At 44.4% G+C, this 23,209-nt stretch overlaps 1 protein-coding gene across 9 annotated transcripts in view; it reads left to right on the plus strand.

Moving 5' to 3' along the window:
- Positions 1–23,209, plus strand: part of TMC3 (transmembrane channel like 3) — a 243,750-nt gene that overhangs the window by 193,953 nt on the left and 26,588 nt on the right. Inside the window, exons 2-6 of one of the 9 annotated variants that reach the window (XM_081171050.1) lie at positions 3,554–4,211; positions 10,857–11,398; positions 15,900–16,043; positions 17,413–17,488; positions 20,733–20,814. In XM_081171050.1, the coding sequence (XP_081027176.1) occupies positions 11,301–11,398; positions 15,900–16,043; positions 17,413–17,488; positions 20,733–20,814 (400 nt within the window). In that variant the 5' untranslated portion in view covers positions 3,554–4,211; positions 10,857–11,300. Of the gene's footprint in view, positions 1–3,553; positions 4,212–7,906; positions 8,721–10,856; positions 11,399–15,899; positions 16,044–17,412; positions 17,489–18,844; positions 19,087–20,029; positions 20,051–20,732; positions 20,815–23,012; positions 23,093–23,209 lie in introns of those variants that run through there. The other 8 variants (XM_081171047.1, XM_081171049.1, XM_081171048.1 and 5 more) reach the window with 8 other exon arrangements.

The following is a 23,209-nucleotide window of genomic DNA, read 5'->3' on the forward strand; positions in this document are numbered from 1 at the left end:
ATGACGTCACGCGCATGCGCGGAAGCGGCGAAACGCAACCCGCGCAGACGCGGGTTGTGTTCTCTTCAGGATGCAAATGGGGCTCCAGAACGGATCCTGTTCGCATCCAGAGTTACCACTGTACGTCTTAAATAGGACTCAGCTGGTCAATTATAACGTTAAAAATGTGTTATAAAATGTGACACCAGAGGGTGCTGTAGAGCAGCAATCCATCACCCATGGTAAATTGCATTTTTTTCATGTTAGTGTCGATCCAGCCATAGATTAAACTGTTACGGACTAACTAGCTCTGAGACAGACAGCACAACGTGACATACTTGTTGCTCTGCTCTGACTGTTTAGACTGTTCAGTTAACTGCCATAACGGAAATAATGGCCATAACGGCCACAGAGCATATGACATCACAGAGTTCTACAGCCCTCGCAATTAACCCTTTACATAGGCATTTTGGATACTAACATCCCACCCAGGCTGGCTGCAAGAATCGCTTGAGATAGGAAGCAAGGCTCATTCAATCAGCTCTGCTGAAGGATTTCCTCTGCCAGGCAGCGGTGGAGGAAGGGGGTGGGGGGGATGTGGGCCACCCCAGGTGTCACCACTGAGGGGGGTGACAAAATGGCAGGTGGCACTCACCACGGGGCCTGGGAGCGATGCAATGGCTTGGGCGCGCACAGGCTCCACGCTGCCAAACAGTCTGCCCGCTGCCTCCCCCCCCAGCTGTAGGGCAGCTGAGTGAGAGGAGGCAGGCAGACTCTGGAAGCCCCACAGTGCACCTTGCCCCTATGGGTGGCTCACCCCAGGTGCCTGAGCGGCTTCCTCTGTAACTGCTGCCAGGCCTCCTCTATCTCACTTGTTGCTTGGTAACTGCCATTCTAGCAGCCTGCTTCAGTGAGAGAGATGGGAAGAGTCCCTTCTGCCGCTGAAGTGTTGCCATTCCTGCTGGTCATTCCCTTCCATTATTCTTTAACTTTAAGAACCGGTGCCTGTATTGTTATTTCATTTTTCCCCTCCTCCCTCCCTGTTCCCATTTCCTTTCGTGCCATGACTTTTAGATTGTAAGAACTGCAGACAGGGACTGTCTTGTTTGAATGTTAACCACCCTTAGAACACTTTTGGCTGAAGAGCAGCATACAAGTGCTCTAAAGAAATAAACATTAAAATGGCTAGTCTGGTTTTCTTGACTCCAAACAAAAAAACCCACTTCCCCAGGCATGGTTGGAGGGTGGGGGCCCTGCTCTCTAGTTAATAGTTGCACAGAAGAGGAATTTCAGCAAGGGTGGCTTGTCACATGCGGCTGCTTTAATGTAAAAGTAATAATATTTTATGTTTTATCGTGATTTTTATGTTCTGTTGGGAGCAGCCCAGAGTGGCTGGGGAGACCCAGCCAGATGAGCGGGGTATAAATATTATTATTATTATTATTATTATTATTATTATTATTATTATTATTATTATTATTATTATTATTCACTGGGGGATCTAGTCACAGATCTGCTGTTCAGGGTGTAGCTTAGCCTCAATAGGAACAAAGGAGGAAGCATTGGGGGGTTTCCCATGATTTTAAAACAAAATTTTTAAAGTATGAAATTATTTCATGTCTAGTGATAATGTTAACAGTTTGACCCATTATGCTATCTTGCAGTCTCTGCTGCCATCTGGTGAGTGGTACCTATAAAGCTGGAATGTCCTGAAATGTCTTGGCTGTTAACTTGAAAGATAAAAATGGTAACCTCATTCAGCCTTTGGCAGCCTTGTGTTCTCTAGGCATTTTGAACTGCATCAGGATAGGAGAAAATTACATATTCAGTCAATCCTAGCAGGGGCAATAGTCCCCCTTCCAGAACCCTTGATCAACAATCTTGATCTTGATCCTGGGTAATTTATGCAATTTGCAGGAATTCCTTGTTCTCTTTTAACTTCCACATCAGGATATATAAAATAGATGCCATAAGACTCTTTGCTTCTTTTCTTGCAGCAAACTTTGATTTGATGCTACATTTGTGATATGGTTGCTGCGTCCACATTTTTGAATCCCAAACCTAGGGATGGACAAAATCTGTCAGTTTCGATTTCTCATTTTTTCCACTCTTAAGTTCAATTTCTCCACATTTCCACAATAGTGTGCAATTTATTTATTTTTTTAAAGTACTCTGCTCATGAAAATTCATTAGCATTTTAATACACATTTCTCGCAATATACATATTTTGGTATGCAATTTTGCCCAATGAACATTTTTGCAAACCAATTTCCTGCAATACAATGCATTTTTGTACACGTTACTTGGCTAGTTGGCTGTGTTGCAATCCTCAGAGGAATGCGAATTTCAAACCATAGGTGTGTTTGGGTAGAGCTGTGCACTAGATTTGGTTCAGGCCTGAGCCAAATTGGGCATATTGGGAGGACATCAGTTGGGTTGGGCTGGGTTGGGAAGGCCCCAGTTCACTTTAGGTCAGGCTGGGTGGTCCCACATTGACCTGGAGCTGTCAGGAGGCACAACACCAAACTGCACCACAACTGCATCTTCACAAGAAAATATAAGGCAAGCCCTACACCCTTTCCTACCAGACCTCTCCTTTTTCCCAGGCCCTGAAGCAGCACTATGCAGGATCGAATCCTGTTGCTGATGATGATGATGATAATTATTATTATTATTATTATTATTATTATTATTATTATTATTATTTATTATTATTATTTATACCCCGCCCATCTGGCTGGGTTTCCTCAGCCACTCCGGGCAGCTTCCAGCAAAATATTAAAATACAACATTTCATCAAATATTAAAAGCTTCCCTAAACAGGGCTGCCTTCAGATGTCTTCTAAAAGTCAGGTAGTTGTTTATTTCCTTGACATCTGGTGGGAGGGCGTTCCACAGGGCGGGCACCACTACTGAGAAGGCCCTCTGCCTGATTCCCTGTAACCTCACTTCTGGCAATGAGGGAACCGCCAGAAGGCCCTCGGTGCTGAACGATGGGGGTGGAGACGCTCCTTTGGGGATACTGGGTCGAGGCTGTTTAGGGCTTTAAAGGTCAGCACCAACACTTTGAATTGTGCTCGGAAATGTACTGGGAGCCAATGTAGGTCTTTCAGGACTAGTGTTATATGGTCTTGGCAACCACTCCCAGTCACCAGTCTTGGTGCCGCATTCTGGATTAGTTGTAGTTTCCAGGTCACCTTCAAAGGTAGCCCCAAGTAGAGAGCATTGCAGTAGTCCAAGCTTGCCAGCTTCATGGGGCTGGTTGCTGTTCCTTCACAAGCAAAGGAGCAGCACCCTGCAGGATCAAATCCTGGCAGCTCTTAGTCAGCTGGGTGGAGAGGAGGAGATACAGTGTCTCTTCCTCCCTCTCCCCCTCCCAACCCTATGTAAAAGCCCAACTCCCAAATTACATTGGGGATGGATCTGGGGCGAGGCAGGTGGTCCGTGGGTTGACCCAAGGCAACATCACTCTGATTAAGGGCTCCTGGATCAGGGCAATGGGGAAAATCAGTGGGGGGTTGTGTACAGCCCCACATTTCGGTTCACATTCTGAAAGTGCAAATTAGGTCTAAAGGTAAAGGTAAAGGGACCCCTGACCATTAGGTCCAGTCATAACCAACTCTGGGGTTGCGGTGCTCATCTCGCTTTACTGGCCGAGGGAGCTGGCGTACAGCTTCCGGGTCATGTGGCCAGCATGACTAAGCCACTTCTGGCAAACCAGAGCAGCCCACGGAAACGCCGTTTACCTTCCCACCGGAGCGGTACCTATTTATCTACTTGCACTTTGACGTGCTTTCAAACTGCTAGGTTGGCAGGAGCAGGGACCGAGCAACGGGGGCTCAGCCCGTTGCGGGGATTCGAACTGCCGACCTTCTGATCGGCAAGTCCTAGGCTCTGTGGTTTAACCCACAGCGCCACCCGCGTCCCTGCAAATTAGGTCTATTCACCTTTAAAGGTGAACCTGATCCGTTTCCCTCCCCTGCCTGCACTGCAACACTGATTCTTGAAATGCAGCGAAATGCACAAGTAGATGATATGGCATCTTCCCATGCCAGTGGCGCAGCTCCCCAAGGATGGCATAGACAGGGCAGATTTCCAGATCTTCTGTTCTGTAATAAAATGATGTCAATTTCAGTCCCCTTTGGAAATGCAGCAGCCGCGGCGTATCTTCGAGGTTTCCTGGATACCAGCTGTTGTGTCTGTTCCGCCGGGCCTGCTGCTTTTTCTGAGAGGTGAATGCTGTTTGTCTTATTGATATGGTGGCTTCACATTAGATCATGTTACAGATACCAAATCTGATTATGCTGAAAATCAGATTAGCCTCTCGGCCTCCCAGCCCCAAAGCTGCTCTTCAGACAAAGTGGTAGAGGTGCTGAATATTTGAAACAGGCAGACTTTGGCTTGATAGCTGAGTAAAATCAAAAGATTTGCACAATCTGAAAAGAAACCAGTGCCTGGCCTGACTGACCTCTGCTGACTAAGGCAAAGGTAAAGGACCCCTGGACAGTTAAGTCCAGTCAAAGGCAACTATAGGGTAGTGGCACTCATCTCACTTTCAGGCCGAGGAAACCCATGTTTGTCCATAGACAGCTTTCCGGGTCATGTGGCCAGCAGGACTAAACTGCTTCTGGCGCAACAGAACACCGTGACGGAAACCAGAGCGCACGGAATGCTGTGAGGGGAGAGACTTCATCAGGCAAGGCCTTCTTCCACCTGCCTTGCCCCCCCCCCCCAGCCCTGGGACTCCTCATAAGGGAGCTGTGCCTGGAGGAAGTACTGTGAGGGGAGAGGCGCTCTCTTCCTCCTGCCTTGCTCCAACCTCTAGTCTCTGCTTCTCAATTTCTATTGTATTATTTTATGTACTGTGGCTTGCCGTTGTTTTATTGATTATAGTTTAGAAATTATTTATCGTACCTGTTAAGGGTGAATTTCTGTTTAATTTTATATGTGGATATTATTTTATACTATTCTAATGATTGTTTAATGTTACTTTTTTGATGTAGGTTGCTTATTTTAAAGTTAGGTTTTATTACCACATTTTTGTATTGCATTAGATTGTTGTAAGATGTACATTTTTTGTTTCTTCAGCTTGTAAACTGCCTTGAGTATTGTAAGATAGAAAGATGGTATACAAATTAAAAATGATGATGATTTACCTTCCTGCCACAGTGGTACCTATTTATCTACTTGCACTGGCATGCTTTCGAACTGCTAGGTTGCCAGGAGCTGGGACCGAACAATGAGAGCTCATTCCATCGTGGGGATTCAAACCGCCAACCTTCCAATCAGCAAGCCCAAGAGGCTCAGTGGTTTAGACCACAGCGCCACCCGTGTCCCTAACTATGTCCCTAGCACCGGGGTCTGCTGACTATGGCATGCTCCAACATCTGTTATACCCCATGAACCTGTGATCCTGCATTGGAATCCACTTGTGAAGCAGAACTGGATGAAGATATGGGCAACCACCCACCTCTGCAGTGTTTTAAGGGCTGCCCAGCAGGTTGTAGGATACCACCCTTTTCAAAGGGAAAAACAAAAGCAGCATAAATTTGATGTCTCCCATCAGGATTTCATTCCCCTGATGGTCAGAAACAGCCTTTGCCTTCCAAGTACTGAGGTCACATGATTGTCTGATGATATAATCTAGGACTGCTTTGGAAGCAGTGGGGCAGGTTTCACCATTTGTATCCGTTGTACCAAGTGGAGTGACACTGATTTAAACCCTGCCCCTTTGCTTGCTCCCTTTTGTCTGACGCTTTCTCTCTGCCATGGCAGCACTGGGCGCTGTGATTACATCTCTGCTCCATTTCCTTTATAATTTATGTGGAGATCCTTCCATGGCAGGGAAATACAAAGTGCATGAAGCATGGAGCAGCATGACAGGGTGTGAGATTTAGGGCAGGCATTAGAAACTAAAGGCGGAAAGTGGTCATGACTCAGGAAATTTCAAGGTCGTCCAACACAAAATGTGCCCAAGTCACAGAGCAATTTTACATCCTGGAGATATTACTATATTTCATTGCTTCCAAAAATGCCAGCAATTGCCTGTCGCCGCTTTTTATGTATCTCGGTGTTTTATCTTGGGAGCAAAATGGATCAATAGTATTCATTTTGTAATGTTTATTACCAGAGGCTTAATCACTAGCTTGCTCGATATCGCACAGATATTTGGCTGAACTATAACTCCCCTCACACCTGGCCATTGGCTATGCTTGCTGGCACTGGTGGGAGTTGTAGTTCAGCCATGTCTATACAGCCAAAAGTTCCTCCACCTGCTTTCAACAGAAGCACAATCCATCTCTCTATAGTGCGAAAGACTTTGACCAGGGAGCCTATGGGCCTGTTCTGTCTATGATCCAAGTACTGCTAACTGCTGATGGGGAACTTCAAGGCCTCTGCAGTCACTCTTCTGGTTCTTTATGTCTAAACCACACACTTTTACCAAACCACCCTTCAAACAGAGGGTTGTCCTCTGTAAAGTTGGACCCGTGGCCTCGCTAACCACCACAGGTGGCAGTAAAAAAGAAGAAGAGAGAATGAATGGTATTCAACATGAGTCCTACCAAGAAAAGACCCACTGAATTCAAGAGTTTATGAACTAATTATTATGGCCAATGTTGGCTATTCCCCAGTGAATGCAGCAAAATGAGACTGAGGAGAAAGGCGGGATAGAAATTTGATTAATAAAAGAATGAGTGTCACAGCACTGTCAGGCAAGGAATGTCCAGATCAAGAAATTAACTCGTTATTGTCAAAAGTAGACTTACATATTAGGGGAAGGCATGCCCATCAGTCCTGCATCTCTTAGCTACTCCTAGGTGTGGGACTCAGGTGGTGCTGTGTTCCAGCAAAATACACCTCTATTCCCACATCATTGCTTTCTCTTTGATGCCTGGGTTGCTTCTATGTGATAAGAAGAGATGTGGGTGGTTCTGTGACCACTGTCCCTCTTGGGCTTGCCGATCGGAAAGTTGACAGTTCGAATCCCCATGACGGAGTGAGCTCCTGTTGCTCTGTCCCAGCTCCTGCCAACCTAGCAGTTTGAAAGCACACCAGTGCAAGTAGATAAATAGGTACCACTGTGACAGAAAGGTAAACAGTGCTTCCGTACACTCAGGTTTCCGTCACGGTGTCCTGTTGTGCCAGAAGCAGTGTGGTCATGCTGGCCACGACCCGGAAAGCTGTCTGTCGGCAAATGGCGGCTCCCTTGGCCTGAAAAGCAAAATGAGCGCCGCAACCCCATAGTTGGCTTTGACTGGATGTAACCGTCCAGGGGTCCCTTACCTTTTTTACCTAGACCCACTGAATTCAGCAGTTTATGAACTAATTATTATGACCAATGTTGGATATCCCCCAGTGAATGCAGCAAAATGAGACTGGGAGGAAAGGTTGGGTAGAAATTTCATTTTAAAAATAATAGGAATGCCCAGAGCGAGGAATTAAATCATTATTGTCAAAAGTAGACTTACACATTAGGGGAAAGCATCACCATCAGTCCTGTGTCTCTCAGCTGCCCCTAGGTGTGCACTCAATGAGGCAATTGCTGCAACAGAGAGGCCCCAGCCCGAACTTTAGCTTATGTATCTCCTTTATTTGAGGTGTGTGCAAGCAGGCAAAGACTACGCCTGTGTGCAGGGCCATCTTACCCATAGGTGCTAGGGGTGTGGGGCACCTGGGCACTGGGCTCTCAGGGCTGCCATGCCGAGCGTCCGGGGCCTGAGAGTTGAGTCTAGGGAAGAGCCCGCCCATCAGTCGGAGCGCCGTGACAGGCTCTTCTGCTGTGGGCGGCTCTGTGCCACAAGTTCAGGGGCGACTGAGGCAGCAAGACGCTGAGGCAGCCAGCCGGCTCCAACCTCCTGCATGCCTGGGACTGGGTAACCTGGGGGGAGCACCCACTGAGTGGATCTTTGCATCCCGGTGCTGCATATGCTTAAGACAGCCCTGCCTGTGTGTAACCTGTTTCTGTTCCTCTCACTGCAATCCTCTTCTGGTTCTGGAAGACAGTGGAATAGGAGGAGAAGGTGTAGAAGCCCTTGACTCTCCACCAGCCAGACCTCTCTCTCTCTGCTCCTACACCTGTGCTTCACTCTCCAAGCCAGCAGCTTCTCCTGCCTCCACCCCTTGTCTCCTGGCTGTTACAGCTTCTCCCAGATCACGGCTCCCTTCTTCCAACCCTGCTTCTTCCATCGCCCACTCATCATACTGGCAGGGACTCTGCTTGACCACTTCTGTCAGCCACCCCCTTTCCTGTATCTCTGCCAATTGCCTCCAGATTTCTACCTTATGCATTTCAGCTGCATCCTGTTCCTGGTTTACAGCGATTCAGGTTCAATGCCAAATAATCCAATTAAGACGCTTTCAGAAAAGTCCCTGGTGGGCTGAATATATTTGTGACATCCAGCCTACGTTCAAAGGGGCCTGAGAAAGACAGTCTGACTGGAGTCGCACATGGAAGGTTGTATATTATCTGATGCTCGTCTGAGATCTTTAGTCTCATAGGGGCAGCCAGCAAAGTTAGTTCAGAATCTGAAGTAGGTGGGGAGCTTGGAATCCGGTCAGGTAGACTTGGGCAGCTCCAAGGAGCCCTGCTAATGTAGCTGCTGGATATGTTGTCTCTGCAGGGAACTATATCATGTCTAAGTAGTCCTGGAAAATGGTCCCCACTTGAGCTGTTATAGCTGTGAGCATCGCAGGATGCTTCAAGGGAACAGTTTAAGGAAATTATTATTTATTGCAGAAAGGTATTCCTTTTAAGTAAAAGCTTCTGAAATCAACGTTTGCTGTTCTTGTTCCATTTTATCCATTTCTGATGCTGTTCACATACTCTTAAATCCACACACAGGAACTTGGGCTTGGTGACAAGGTCCTCAACCAGTGTTTCTCAAACGTGGGTCTCCAGCTGTTGTTGGACTACAACTCCCATCATCCCTTGCTAGTTGGACCAGTGGTCAGGGATGATGGGAATTGTATTCCAAAAACCAGCTGGAGACCCTGGGAAACCCTGTTCTAGACTAAAGAATGGGGTGCTGTCACAGGACTGTACCTCCCATCACCCCTGACCATTGGCCATTCTGACTGGGGCTGATGGAGTCCAATAACATCTGGAGGGCCACAGGTCCCTCACCCCTGTTCTAGACATTTCTGTTGTTTATAACAAAATAATTGGTTCCCCATTAATTAATTTAAAGATTATTTTTTAGATGAAAGCTGCATTTAAATATGATTGTGTGTCAAAATACTCAAATTTAAATATGCATTTAATTTTCAGACTAATGCGGACAGGGAATGGGATGGAATTATGAGTGATAACATGTTAAATTGGCATGGGTCAAAAATAGTCAGATTCACCCATCCCTAAGTAGGTGCTCAAGATTATTAACTGATGCTTGAGACTAGACCAGTCAATCAGCCAATCTAATTGCTCCATTTTATTGTCGTTAAATCATTAGATGAGAGGTTTATCTAGCACCGGCATGAAAAGGGGCGATCCGGCAGCTTGACTCCAGTTTATGAGCAAAACAGAATTTCATGGGCTTCTGTGATGTTCCACACAGTTATCTTAACCCATTCCATCTGGGAACTTGAGATAAGCCTTGCAGCTGAGAGATTGGAGGAGGGTATTTTGGAGTTGATATATCTGTGATGTTTGGCTGCTTATTTGTGCTTGAATTTAATCTGTGGCCTGATTGGCAATTATGCCAGCCAGGCAATTTTGTAGGATTGTGACTCAGGGGAGGTGACAGAGAGAGAAAGAAAAATTAATGAGGAAATTGTCTTACTTAATTTATTATCATTATAGTGCACTTTTTCTAACAATAAGGACAAAACATGTCCAGCACAGGAATGTGCGTGTGAGAAAGTGTTCATGAAACTTGTTTGTTATACGTTTGGGCACCATATATTTTTGCACAATGGTTTCCTGGGATCAAGGAGTAAGTTCTCATTTGTTTGGATGCATTTGAACGCCATTTTGAATCAAGATGGTGGAATGAACTTTCCAAAGCTGCACTGGTTTCAAAACAACACTTTTAAAAGCATTTGATGTTTCTTAATCATGAGAGAGAATATCACTTAAAAACCTAGTATGGTTACCAAAGAGCGACAAAACGGGTTGGGTAAGAGAAGAATACTTCAGCCATTGCATTTTGATTGCCTGAATGCATACAGGGTTTAACTATGGCCATTTAAAAGGGACATTTTTTCAGCTAACAATGACACAGTAGATTAGCTGGGAGTGTGAAGAAAAGCCAGCTGCCCTCAGCTACAAATCTAGTGGAGAGAACTTAATGTTCCGTCTTGAGAGAGGAGACGTATAAAGTGTGCAGAGGCCATGGGTGCCTAATATAGGCAGCTGAAGCCTCACATCCTTGCAAAATCTCAACCAGAGGACTCAATAAGAAATGAATGTGGCCCTCCAGGCATGTTTATCTGGCCCTCAGGACTCTCCCCAGGACGCCTTACTGGCCCTGCCCTGAACTCTCAAGTGCTTTTGCCTGGCTGAAATGTATCTCTGAGCTGTGATAATGCCTTCGCTGGATGGAAAGAGGGTTGTGTGTGTGTTTGTGGAATGTGGCATACTGTGGAACAGCGGTGTAGCGTGGGTTGCCGGTGCCCAGGGCAGGGCAAGTGTTTTGCCCCCTGGTGGACTGGGCAGCTGGGGTATGGGTGGGTGCTCCAGGGGGCATATGCAGAGCTCGAATGGAGGGTGAACAGAGCCCACCTCCAACAGGCTCCTCACCTGTCCAGACATGAAGTTCCCCCAGGGCACAGCTTTAGGAAGCTCCGGTGTTACACACTTGAAATGCAAACACTGCAAAATTACCCTTTTAAAATGGCGACCACAATCATTCTTGACTCAGGGTTTTATTTATTTCTAGCATCCAGAGCAGGCTGCATCGTTTGATTATGATTTTTGTGCGTCTAATGCAGTAGGCTTTTCCGTGGGAAAGCTATGCCTTGATGAATGGGTGCTACGAGACATGTCATCTTTTTCCTTTGCTGCAACAGACCAAGAGCACCACAGCTGCTCCCTTGGATGTGAAGGAGGAGATCAAGCATCGCTGCTACTATGCTACAGGCTCTGGTGCACTGTGCCTTTAAGATTATGTCTGTGTTTCCAGCTTTCTGGTCTTTCCCAGACTCAGGAGTGCCAGATGCCATCAAGAGGGGAAATAAGGGAGTCCACGTCAAGATCCGTCAGCTTCTGGTTCTGCTTTGAGATACCTGGTGGTACCCAACGCTTCCCCCCCATGTTCTCGAGATCTGATTGTTGCTGCTGCCTTTCCAAACCCTGAGTTTTGAAACATCCAGAAACTCCTGAGATGTCGTCTGGAGGTGCTTCTTCAGCAAAGTCCTGCAAGAGGTCGAAAACGGTGAAGCGCCATGCCAGCATCTACACCTACCAGGAGCCACCCCACAGGTGAGAGATTGCCTTTGGATAGGATAGGCTAGAATAGGAAGGCTATGGGGAACCAGGTGCAAAGAGAGACTGCTCCTGTTCAGGGTTGCTTTCACAAAGCTGCTGCTGAGGTTAGATTCTATTCAGTCCTTATTAAGCACTCTTGTTTATAGGGTGAATTTGTCCTGCATTCATCCTGATTTGCTTACAGGGTGTTTATACATCTTCATGTTATTCATTCATGCCACCCTTTTCAGTGCTTTTCCTTGTCACTTTCCAAACTGCAAAAAGTCAGATTCATATTTTTTTTAAGGGACTTTCCTGCACCTGGGTGACAGCACACTTCAACCCACTTCAGTTGCACAAAGCTAAATTTCTGGTATGCGCCACAAAATAGTGACAGTCTGGAGGAGCCCTAAGAGAGGGAATTTAATTAGGTGCTGATTCTCTTATCCTTGCCTGACAGGCTTCACTAGCCAAAAAATGCCCCCTTTTATTCAGCTGTTCCAAGTACAAGAGCATAGTCCCTTTGGAGATTTTCTCATTCTCTCTCTCTCTCTCTCTCTCTCTCTCACACACACACACACACACACACACACACCCCACATCTACTTCCTTGTTCTTATTAATAGAAAATCATAGATGTCCCTCCTTCTGTCACTCAGACACCCAAGGAGTCTAACACACGGTTTAAAAATGAACACACTCAGAACACTATTCTGGGTATAGCACCCGCGCAGTCCAAATTAACAATCTAAGCTAAGCACTGCTTTTGCAACTGGCCTTTTGTAATGCCCTGAAATGATGCGTGCAGGAACCTGCATATTAAAATTTTCAGATGCTGTTTCTCTGCACTTCCAGTGTTGAATTCCAACGCAGCGCATTTCTATTTCTGAAAGATCCCAGCTTTGATTGATTGATTTTGGCAGGGTGGCAAGCGGTTAAATCTCTTTGGTTGTTTATTTGTTCGGAGACTCGTTTTATGAATGTAGGAAAGTGTGGTCTTCTGCATCTCCTTCGCACACACATCTTCACAACCACCATTACAAAGAGGAATACTGTCCATGCAGTTTATGCCTCTAGATGCTGTCTGAATTCAGTAAATGTATATTACTACTACTACTACTACTACTATTACGACTACTAGTAGTATTGTTATATGCGTACCCCACCTTTTCTCCAATGAGTTCAAGGCAACTTACATAGGTAGGTCTCCTTCTTCCCATTCCACCCTCACAACAAGCCTGTAAGGTACAGTGGCGTAGCGTGGGTTGTCAGCACCCGGGGCAAGGCAAGTAATTTGCGCCCCCTAACCCGTGGATTTGCGCCCCCTAACCCTAACCCCCAGATGTTGCGCCCGGTGCGGCCGGCCCCCCCGCACCCCCCACGCTACGCCACTGGTAAGGTAGGTTAGGATGAGAGATAACGACTCTGGCTCAAGCTTCATGTCTGAGTGGGGATTTGAACCCTGGTTTCCCAGGTTCCAACCCAACCCTCTGACCACTGCACCACACTGCCCCTCTTATGTGCAACAGGAAGTTGTTAGCCATGAGTCTTGGTTAAAAAAAATATCAGGCACATGCTGCCTACTTCCCTCAGAGTGTAGTCCTGTGTGTATCAACTCTAATGTAAGGGGAACCCAAATATAGCTCAGTGAGGCTTACTCCCAAGTAAGCATATATAGGATTGTTTTCCTCCTCCCTTTTCCCTTGTGTGTTGTGGATTTTTTTAGATGGCAAGCCTGTGGATAGGGACTCTCTTGATTATATGTTTGCCCCTCTGGGAATCTTTTTGGATAAAGAGTGGGGTACAAATGCTCTTAAATAGATAAATATATAGGATGGCAGCCTCAGTGGCAGAGGAATAATATTGTTCTTTTAAATCTAAGGTTGCCGTCGTCATATGCATATTAACTTCGGAGCAAATCAAATTGGGGGACCTATATCTGGTTAAATATGCAGAGGATCTGGTTGCAGAACCCTTTATTTGCAGTCCTGGGGAATTGATGGCCTTGAGCCATTTATTCTTTTATTATTTACACATACACACATTTCTAGAAAGGAGCACTGTGTTATCAGTGCGGCTCAGACGGAAGACGATGCGGAGCTGCAATTAAATGTGCAGCGAGCGCTTGTAATGGAAAACGCAGACATGCCACTTCAGTCCTATGGAGCCATGTGTTTACAACAGGGCGGTCCAAAATGCAGGTAGTTCTCGAGGCCTTTTTTCCAGCCCTCGGCAACATTTGAACTCCCCCCCCCCTCCGAAAAACCCCTTGCGCTGCCTTCCCAAAGCCAGGTAAGAGAGTTGCTGGGCTTGAGGAAGGAAGCATGAGGTCTCTGGCAGCTTCCTAGTGTTATGTACTGAAGTTCTCACCCTGGGCCAGCAGGGGGATACTGTAGATAGTTATGCAAATAAGGGATCGAAAGTGACGTTCAGTGATTGGATAGTTTTAGAAAATTGTTACAGTTACGTTGTACTGGAGCTCTATATAAGCAGGCTGGCTGAACCCTTCAGTTCAGTTCTGTTCTGGCCTGTGAATAAACAAGAGCTGTTTGAAGAATCGCTGTGTCGTCTGATATGTTCACCCACAACTTAACACCTAGAGTCCCCCATCCTTCTTCCCAGAGCCTAGAGAGCCCTTTCCCAGCTTTGGGAAGAAGGTAGAAGGGCTCTAGGACCCTGGGAGAGCTTTGTGCCTCCTTCCCAAAGCCCACCACATCACTTATCCAGCTTTGGGAAGGCAGCATGAGGGCAGGGGGCACTCAAATTTTGGCCTCCCCTCCCCCAACATGACAAGTACAGCCCATAGGTTCCATGTCTTTTTCCCCAATTTTTTTTTATTGATTTTCCAAAAATTTTGAACAAACAAACAAACATACATACATACATCTAAACTTTACTTGATCCAATCTTGGTAACATTGTTAAGTGACTTCCTCAAATCCCCCTGGCTGAATTTCAGTGTATATCATTGTAACAGTTTTCCAAAACCAATTTTCTCATAAAATTAACTTAATCACTTAACATCTTTCTTTGTTTTCATTTTGACTTTAAACGTGTTATTCTCTAACATCACATATTTAAATCTTAAGCCTATCCGGTATTTGCAAGTTTTCCCAATTAAGTTATCTTAGCATATTTAACTAAATAGTCTTTAAATTTCATCCATTCCTTCTGGTACTCCTCCTCCTTCTGGTCGTGGACTCTTCCGGTGAGGTCTGCTAGCTCCAAAAAGTCCATCATCTTCATCTGCCATTCCTCCACTGTTGGGACTTCTGGTGATTTTCAATTCTTAGCTAACAAAATTCTAGCTGCAGTTGTGGCATACAAAAACAATCTAACATCTTTTTGGGGCAATTCCAAACCTATTACTCCAAGAAGAAAGGCCTCTGGTTTCTTAATAAATGTATATTTCAACATTTTTTCAATTCATTATAAATCTTCTCCCAGCAGTCTTTCACCTTGGGGCAGGTCCACCAAATATGATAAAAGGTACCCTCCTTTTCTTTACATTTCCAACATAGATTATCTGTATTATGATATATCTTTGCTAGTTTTACAGGGGTTAAGTACCATCTATACATCATTTTCATAATATTTTCCTTTAACACCATACGTACAGTGAACTTGACCGTGGGTTCCATGTCAAAATACTCTTGCGGCCTACTTGGTATAAAAAGTTAACCGCCCTGGACCACAAATAAAGTGCCTTGGTCAAGCCTTGAAGTCAGAAAGACAGGTAGCCCGGCTTATCTGGGACAATTTCGGTTCTCTCGGTTTCTTACTTTAACAATCTTAAATTCAGTTCTCCACATTTCTGCAGCAATTTGGGATTTTCTTAAGGAAAATAAATCTCCCCAGGAAATTTTTGTATCGTTTTGTTGCAGGTTTCTCCCAGTAGGCACATTTTTAATACAGTTTTGACTAATGTGCACATTTTTGCAAGCAATATAATTCTGCTACAATTTTGTAAGTTTTTTTCACTCATATGTCCATCGTTGTGCACACATTCTCCTAATGTATGGCATTTTTGTCAACACTGGTTGGAAAACTGCATCAAAAAAAAAATCCAGGTAACTGTGAATAAAAGATGGCTGGTTCATTTAATTGTCTTATTGTTTTGAATGAGTAAATGTGATAGATTTGTCTTTAAATGTGAACTGAGCTGAATTTCCTCCCTGGGCTAGATTTCCCTACTTGGGAGTAAGCTGAGTAAACTGAGCGATGTCTGATTAGAGATGTGTTGAATTGTGGTGTTGGGGGCTGCGTTTGTCAGTCTGCTGTTTAAAGCGCAAAAGCATTCAGAAAAGGTGGACTAAATTAAGTACCAGAGTCACAAGGACTGTAGTATCCAACCATCTGTTTGTATGATGGGGGTTTCTAGATAATCTGCACTGATGCAACCTGTATGTTTTACTGATGCAACCTTTTGCTTTTGGCTGAAAAATCACTGTGATGATAACTCACCTTGCGCTGTGTGTGTGTGTGCACATGCACCATGGGATATCGGCCGTACCTAGCAACTCAGATGAAGATAATGGGGATGAGAAGGTTGACAGCAGTGACCCAGAACAGATCTTCCAGAATATACAGTTTCAGAAGGAGATCATGGCCAACATCCGTTGCAGACCCTGGCCCATGAGGCAGAAACTCAGGGCGTTAAGGTAATGGAAATTCTCCGACGACATCAGTCATTTCTGAAACATACACCCTTGTGGGTTTTGTGATCTCAAATCATTTACACTTTCCAAGAAACAAATCAATGCCTGCATCTGCCTAGTGATAAGCAGTGGTCAGCGGTTCAAATCCCCGTGATGGGGTGAGCTCCTGTTGCTCGGTCCCTGCTCCGGCCAACCTAGCAGTTCGAAAGCACGTCAAAGTGCAAGTAGATAAATAGGTACCACTCCAGTGGGAAAGTAAACGGCGTTTCCGTGCGCTGCTCTGGTTCGCCAGAAGCTGCTTAGTCATGCTGGCCACATGACCCGGAAGCTGTACGCCGGCTCCCTCAGCCAATAAAGCGAGATGAGCGCCGCAACCCCAGAGTCGGTCATGACTGGACCTAATGGTCAGGGGTCCCTTTACCTTTACTAATATTCTGTAAGTCAACAGTAGGACCGTTAATCTGCAGGATTTCAGAGGGTGATCTTCTTAGGTCTACCTGGAAATAATACATACATACATACTTACACCCCGTCCAGCCACTCTGGGCAGGTTCCAGCAGGATATTAAAAACACAATAAAACATCAAACATTAAAAACTCCCCTAAACAAGGCTGCCTTCAGATGTCTTCTAAAAGTCAGATAGTTGTTTATTTCCTTGACATCTGGTGAGAGGGCGTTCCACAGGGCGGGCACCACTGCTGAGAAGGCTATGTCAGGTCTCCTTCAGGCACTGTAGTAGTTAAACACCTTCTTCCTAAGTTTTTGTTTTCTTAAATTTCTTTGTTTAAGAGAAAACATTACAGACCCTCCAAGTGTCCCAATTTTCCAGGGACAGCCCCAGATTTACAGAAGTCATCCCGGTTTCTGATTTGATCCCAGAATGTCTCACTTTTTCTTAGGACATCCCTAGTTTCATCGGAGAAATGCTAGAGGTTATAGAGTTATGCGACCCCCGAGCCAAGTAAACCTTTAGAAGACATCTGAAGGCAGCTTTGCATAGGGAAGGGTTTTTTCTAATGTGGAATGTTTTATTAAATTTTTATATGTATTGGAAGCCACCTAGAGTGGCTAGGGCAACGCAGTCAGATGGGTGGGGTATAAATAATAAAAATATTATTATTATTGAATCGGACATCTCTCTTTTCATCAGAGAAATGTTGGAGGGTATGGATTTAGCATTGTTGCAATGCTCCAATTTCTTTTAAGTGTAGAGAGAGGGGGGAAGGTCTACAAGGCAGCTTGCATTTTGCGGCAGTATTTCGCGCTCCTTGGCAAGTTCGTTAGATGTTATTTATGAGAGGGGGACGTCAGGAGCTGGGGATGTAATGAGATTTTGGCCACGCGGAATGAATCTCTTGTCTTCCTCGGCAGACAAGCCAAAGAGATTGTACTGAAGTACGAAGGTCGGCTGACTCGAACGAGAGGCTACCAGGCAGCCGGGGCTGAGGTGGGTCTGCTTTTCATTACAAGCTCCTGAACTCGCTTTCCATGAAAGTCATTGAGGATTTCCATTTGCAGAGGGAAATGTTTCCAAGTCATCATTATTAGCTAAATGGGGGGAAAAGAGGGCAGCAAGGTAGAGGTTGCCGGCGTATCTGTCTGGCACAAATTCTGCAGGCGAAGCTTTCACAGCCTTGCAGTATATATACAGTGGTACCTCAGGTTACATACGCTTCAGGTTACATACGCTTCAGGTTACAGACTCCGCTAACCCAGAAATAGTACCTCGGGTTAAGAACTTTGCTTCAGGATGAGAACAGAAATTGTGCTCCAGCGGTGCGGCAGCAGCGGGAGGCTCCATTAGCTAAAGTGGTGCTTCAGGTTAAGAACAGTTTCAGGTTAAGTACGGACCTCCAGAACGAATTAGGTCTTTAACCTGAGGTACCACTGTATAGGACAAAATATATATAAATATAAAGGACTAGTAGGGCGTGTCTGTCACCACCCAGGAATTTTTAGAAGTGTAATTTCTGAGTTTGGACCCATCGTGCCAGAAATTGCCCCAAGTCATGCCCAAGTCACATGCTGGTCTGCCATCTTGATTCAAAATGGCAGACAGCAACATGGGCAAAAACTGGCTCCCCCACCTCAGGAGCCCTCCTGCCAAGTTTAGTGTCAATATTTCAAGAGGCAGCCAAACTTTTCGAGAACCGTTTGCCCAAATATTGTTACAGATTTGGGAGGGATCCCTCAAACCCTATAAATTAATACAGTGGTACCTCGGGTTACATACGCTTCAGGTTACATACGCTTCAGATCATCCATGAATCTGCCCAACCCTATTTGAAAGCCACCACTGCCTCTTGTGGCAGCGAGTTCCACAGATTTAACTGTGCTCTGGGTGAATTGCTCTCTCTTTATCTTCTAGCATTCAGCTCTGTCTTATGTCCAATACAGCGGTACCTTAGGTTACAGACGCTTCAGGTTACAGACTCCGCTAACCCAGAAATAGTACCTCAGGTTAAGAACTTTGCTTCAGGATGAGAACAGAAATTGTGCTCCGGCAGCGCGGCGACAGCAGGAGGCCCCCTTAGCTAAAGTGGTACTTCAGGTTAAGAACAGTTTCAGGTTAAGTACGGACCTCCAGAACGAATTAAGTACTTAACCTGAGGTACCACTGTAAATGGTAGTGTTTACCCCTTAGCCATTTCTTCTCCTGAAGATATCCTTCAAGGCAGTGGAGGTTTAGATGGGCTACCTTCCCAGATTGAAAAGTCCCATCTACCCCACACTTCCCTCTCCAGAATGTGCAGAAACCACCTTCTTGACTGTTGCACCCACTAATGGTCATGTTCGCTCAATCCACCAGAGCTTGTTCTCACATGCAGAGGAAGTCGCTGCCCCACTGAGGGTTTGAGACCCATCAGCTACCATCACCTGGTTTAGCCGACCAATCAAAGCTGTTCCTGGAGTGTGGCTGCTGTCACATGCTGACAGCTTCTAGGAACCATTGATGGGAGCTGAGTGCAGGGTGGGGCCCAAAGGTGGACAAACCACCCTAGAAGGAGCATGTGTCCCTCACCGGAGGTACTTACTGAAGTGTAGGTGGGTACGAGGCAAGACACAGCGATAACAGCAAGAAGCTTTATTGAACCACATAACTGGGAAACAGGGGCAAAGCAACTGCTTATATACATTCTTGAAAGCTTGGGCCACTCCCAACGTGATTGGCTGTCTAAACTTCCAAGCTGCGAATCATGACTCACGAGTTCAAGGGCCAATGGCAGAGGCCCAAATCCTGAAATGTTCTGTGATTGGACATCATGTATCGAATCAGAACACAGGAGCTCAGAATCCTTAGTCCAGACTCAAGCTCAGGCAAACACAGACCACTGAATACATAACACTAACCCTCCCTTAACACCCCATACACCCTATGGAAGTTGTAGGCTAGTCACATCTGGAGGCCAGCAGATGCCACTTTGCTGCTTTACAATATATTGCCTGTAAAGCTTTATCTGTGCCATTGGTGTGGTTTTCTGATTGATCGAGAAGGTCTGTGCCATCTGTTAATTTTTTGTTTAATTAAAATACTTCCACTTACAGCAATAAAGCCTTGGAAGACCCATGGAATTAATTAGCTTTGACCACAGTATTGATTATTCATGAGTTAAGAAAAATCTGGCTCGAAAGAAATGGACTGTGCATGAGCAACTAGCGACCAGAGAAGGCGGCCTCTTGAGATTGACTAATGGGCTGAACCATCATAGGCACGGCAATGTTATTGCTTTCTCAATACCATGGAGCAAAAGGGTCAAATGAGAAATTTTTGCCCAAATCGCAGTTCAGCATGAAGTTGAAAGTTACTCCATGAGCAAAATGTCTGAGGAATTTTAAAGAAATACAGTGGTACCTCAGGTTAAGAACTTAATTCGTTCTGGAGGTCTGTTCTTAACCTGAAACTGTTCTTAACCTGAAGTACCACTTTAGCTAATGGGGCCTCCTGCTGCTGCCACGGCGCCGGAGCACGATTTCTGTTCTCATCCTGAAGCAAAGTTCTTAACCCGAGGTAATATTTCTGGGTTAGCGGAGTCTGTAACCTGAAGCGTATGTAACCTGAGGTACCACTGTACATGTTATCAAATGTCAGAGAACTTTCTCCTCTGGGCCAGGTTTGAAGGGGACACTGGGGGTTCCCAGCGTCATTATAGTCATAAGTTTGTTTGTATTTTGTTTTGCCCAAAGTGGCTTGCAACATATGATATGAACACAAAAGTTGTTGTTGTTGTTAATACCCCATCTATCTGGATGCGTTTCCCCAGCCACACTGGGCAGCTCCTAGAATAATAATAATAATCATAATATGATAAAACATCAAACATTAAAAATTAATAGAGAAGACTTGGTTGTGGCTGGGGAAACCCAGCCAGATGGGTGGGGTATAAATACAACAACAACAACAATAACAACAACAAATTTAATAATTATTATTTTTATTAAACCACTCTGGGAATTGTAGTTCTGTGAGAGGAATTGGGGGGGGGGGTCTCTTAACAACTTTCCAAGCCCTTAACAAACTACACTTCCCAGGATTCCTTGGGGAAAGCCGTGGCTGTTTAAGGTGGTATGATACTGCTTTGAATGTACAGTGCAGATGGGACCTAAATGTTGAGAACGATCCCTTGTGTGGACAGAGTGTATTCCTTTCATGTGAACTAAAGCTGTTTCTAATATGTCTGTGTTTTTCCTAGCTGTGGCGAAAATTTATTCGGCTTGCATATAACTTTGTGGTCATCTTTATTCCCTGGGAAATGAGAATTAAGAAAATAGAAAGTAAGTATGGAGGAAGGGAGGCTAATTAACTAAGATGTTGCCTGCCATGGCAAAGTGCTGGGAATAAGGCTTTCTCTTTGGCTTATTGAAAATATTATATAATATTATATTATAGATAGATAGATGATAGAGATAGATAGATAGATGATAGATAGATGATAGATAGATAGATAGATAGATGATAGATAGATAGATAGATAGATAGATAGATAGATAGATAGATAGATAGATAGATAGATAGATGATAGATGCTTCCAACATTTGTCAAATTGAGCCAATTAAAAAAGATTAAATGAACATTTCCTTATTCTTGAGCTGAGGTTCTAAAGCACACTTCCCTCAGAGTAACACTGCAATCTTGCATGTTTCTACTTGGAAGAAGGGATGGAAGAATCTGACAACTTCAGTCTGTCATTTTTCCTCCCAATCTAAAGTTTAGTTCGTCTCATTTCTGAATCAGTTTGTGATTATCAGTGCTATTTTGGTGGAAAAAGAGGTGCCAGAACTCACCACGAATGCCTTCCATGTTCTTTTAGCATGGCAATTGCACCCATCTGAGAGGTTCTGGGTTCCGGTGAGTTCCGGCAGGGGAAAAAACCCTGATGATGATGATGATGATTTTATTTATTTTTTCAAATAAATTTTTATTAGTTTTCAATATAGTCATACAATTTTATCCAAATTTTACCTGATTTCAACAAAATACAAATTTTGGACTTCCTTCAACTTCTCTGGTAATCATCCATTTTTACCCTTCAGTACGCATTCCTTTAATTGCATTGCCATTTGTCTTCCCTTCCTTTTCTATTTACTTTCAGCAATACCTCTTAGAATTTTACAGTGCTTCTTGAAACCCCACTAGCGTTGCTTGCACCTCACATATATTTTTCAGATAATCTGCAAATTTTCCCCAATCCTCGGTTTTGGTTTCGGGCATATCTTATTTTCCCAGTCAGTTTGTCCAGTTCCGCATAGTCAGTCAGTTTCATTCTCCATTCTTGAATCGTCGGTATTTCCTCTTGTTTCCATTTCTGAGCCAATAGAATTATTGCTGCCGTAACTGCATACTGGAAAAGTTTACAGTCTTTTCTTCTTATGTCTTTTCCTGTAATCCCTAAAAGAAAGGCTTCTGGTTTCTTCACAAAAGTGTATTTTAACATCTTTTTCAATTCATTATATATTGCTTCCCAGAAACTCTTTACTTTCTTACATTCCCACCACATGTGGTAGAATGTTCCCTCTTTTTCTTTACATTTCCAACACTTATTACATGTTTTATACATTTTTGCCAATTTTACCGGAGTAATATACCATCTGTAAAACATTTTCATTACATTTTCCTTCAACCCCATGCATGCAGTAAATTTTAAACTTTCCTTCCATAATTTTTCCCAATCTTCAAATTGAATGTTATATCCAGAATCTTTGGCCCACTGTATCATTACCGATATAACCTCTTCGTCTTTCGTAAACCATTCTAACAGTATCTTATACATTTTTGACAGAGTTTTATATTCATTATTTATGATCTCTGTTTGGAACTTTGAGTCTTTTTCTGCATATCCACTTTCCTTTATATCTTTTTTAAACATTTCATTTACCTGAAAGTAATGCAACCAATCATAGACATAATCTTTAAGATATACGTATGGTTTTAATTTCCATTTTCCTCCTTCTTTAGTTGTTAATTCTCCGTATGTGGCCCATTTCCCTCTCATATTAATTTTCTTTACGCTCATAGCCTCTAACGGAGATAGCCAGTGTGGAACTCTTGGCTCCAGGAGGCTTTTGTACCTGTCCCATACTTCTATTAATGAACCCCTGAAAATGTGGTTCCCAAATCCTGTATGAACTTTCTTCATATCACACCATAAGTATGCGTGCCACCCAAATCTGTTATCAAAACCTTCTAAATCCAATAACTCCGTATTTTCTAATTTAATCCATTCCTTTAACCAGCAAAGACAAGCTGCTTCAGAATATAATTTCATGTCTGGCAGGGCGAAGCCTCCCCTTTCCTTCACATCTGTTAGTAATTTATATTTTATTCTTGGCTTCTTGCCCTGCCAGATATACCTTGATGATGATTTTAATGCGGTGTGAAAATTCACCAGCATTATTCTGTGAATTTCTCCTAATGCCTGGGAGAGGGCAATCTCTGTGGTAGCCTCTTAAGTTGCCAAACTCCCTCCCCACAGGAGGGACCTTTGTTATGCAGCTACCATCAAATGCTGAAGACCTTCAAATGCTGAGGACCCAGGCTTTTGCCACTTCAGATGTATGTTTTTAGGGCCTGTGTTGTTTCTGTGGGGGCAAGTTGTTAGACACTCTTTTTAATATTGTGTTTTAATTGTTGTAACCCATCCTGGGACCATGGGGGTGAAGGGAATAGAAT

This window comes from Podarcis bocagei, assembly GCF_964188305.1.
Source record: "Podarcis bocagei genome assembly, chromosome: 14".
Taxonomy (NCBI): Eukaryota; Metazoa; Chordata; class Lepidosauria; order Squamata; family Lacertidae; genus Podarcis; species Podarcis bocagei.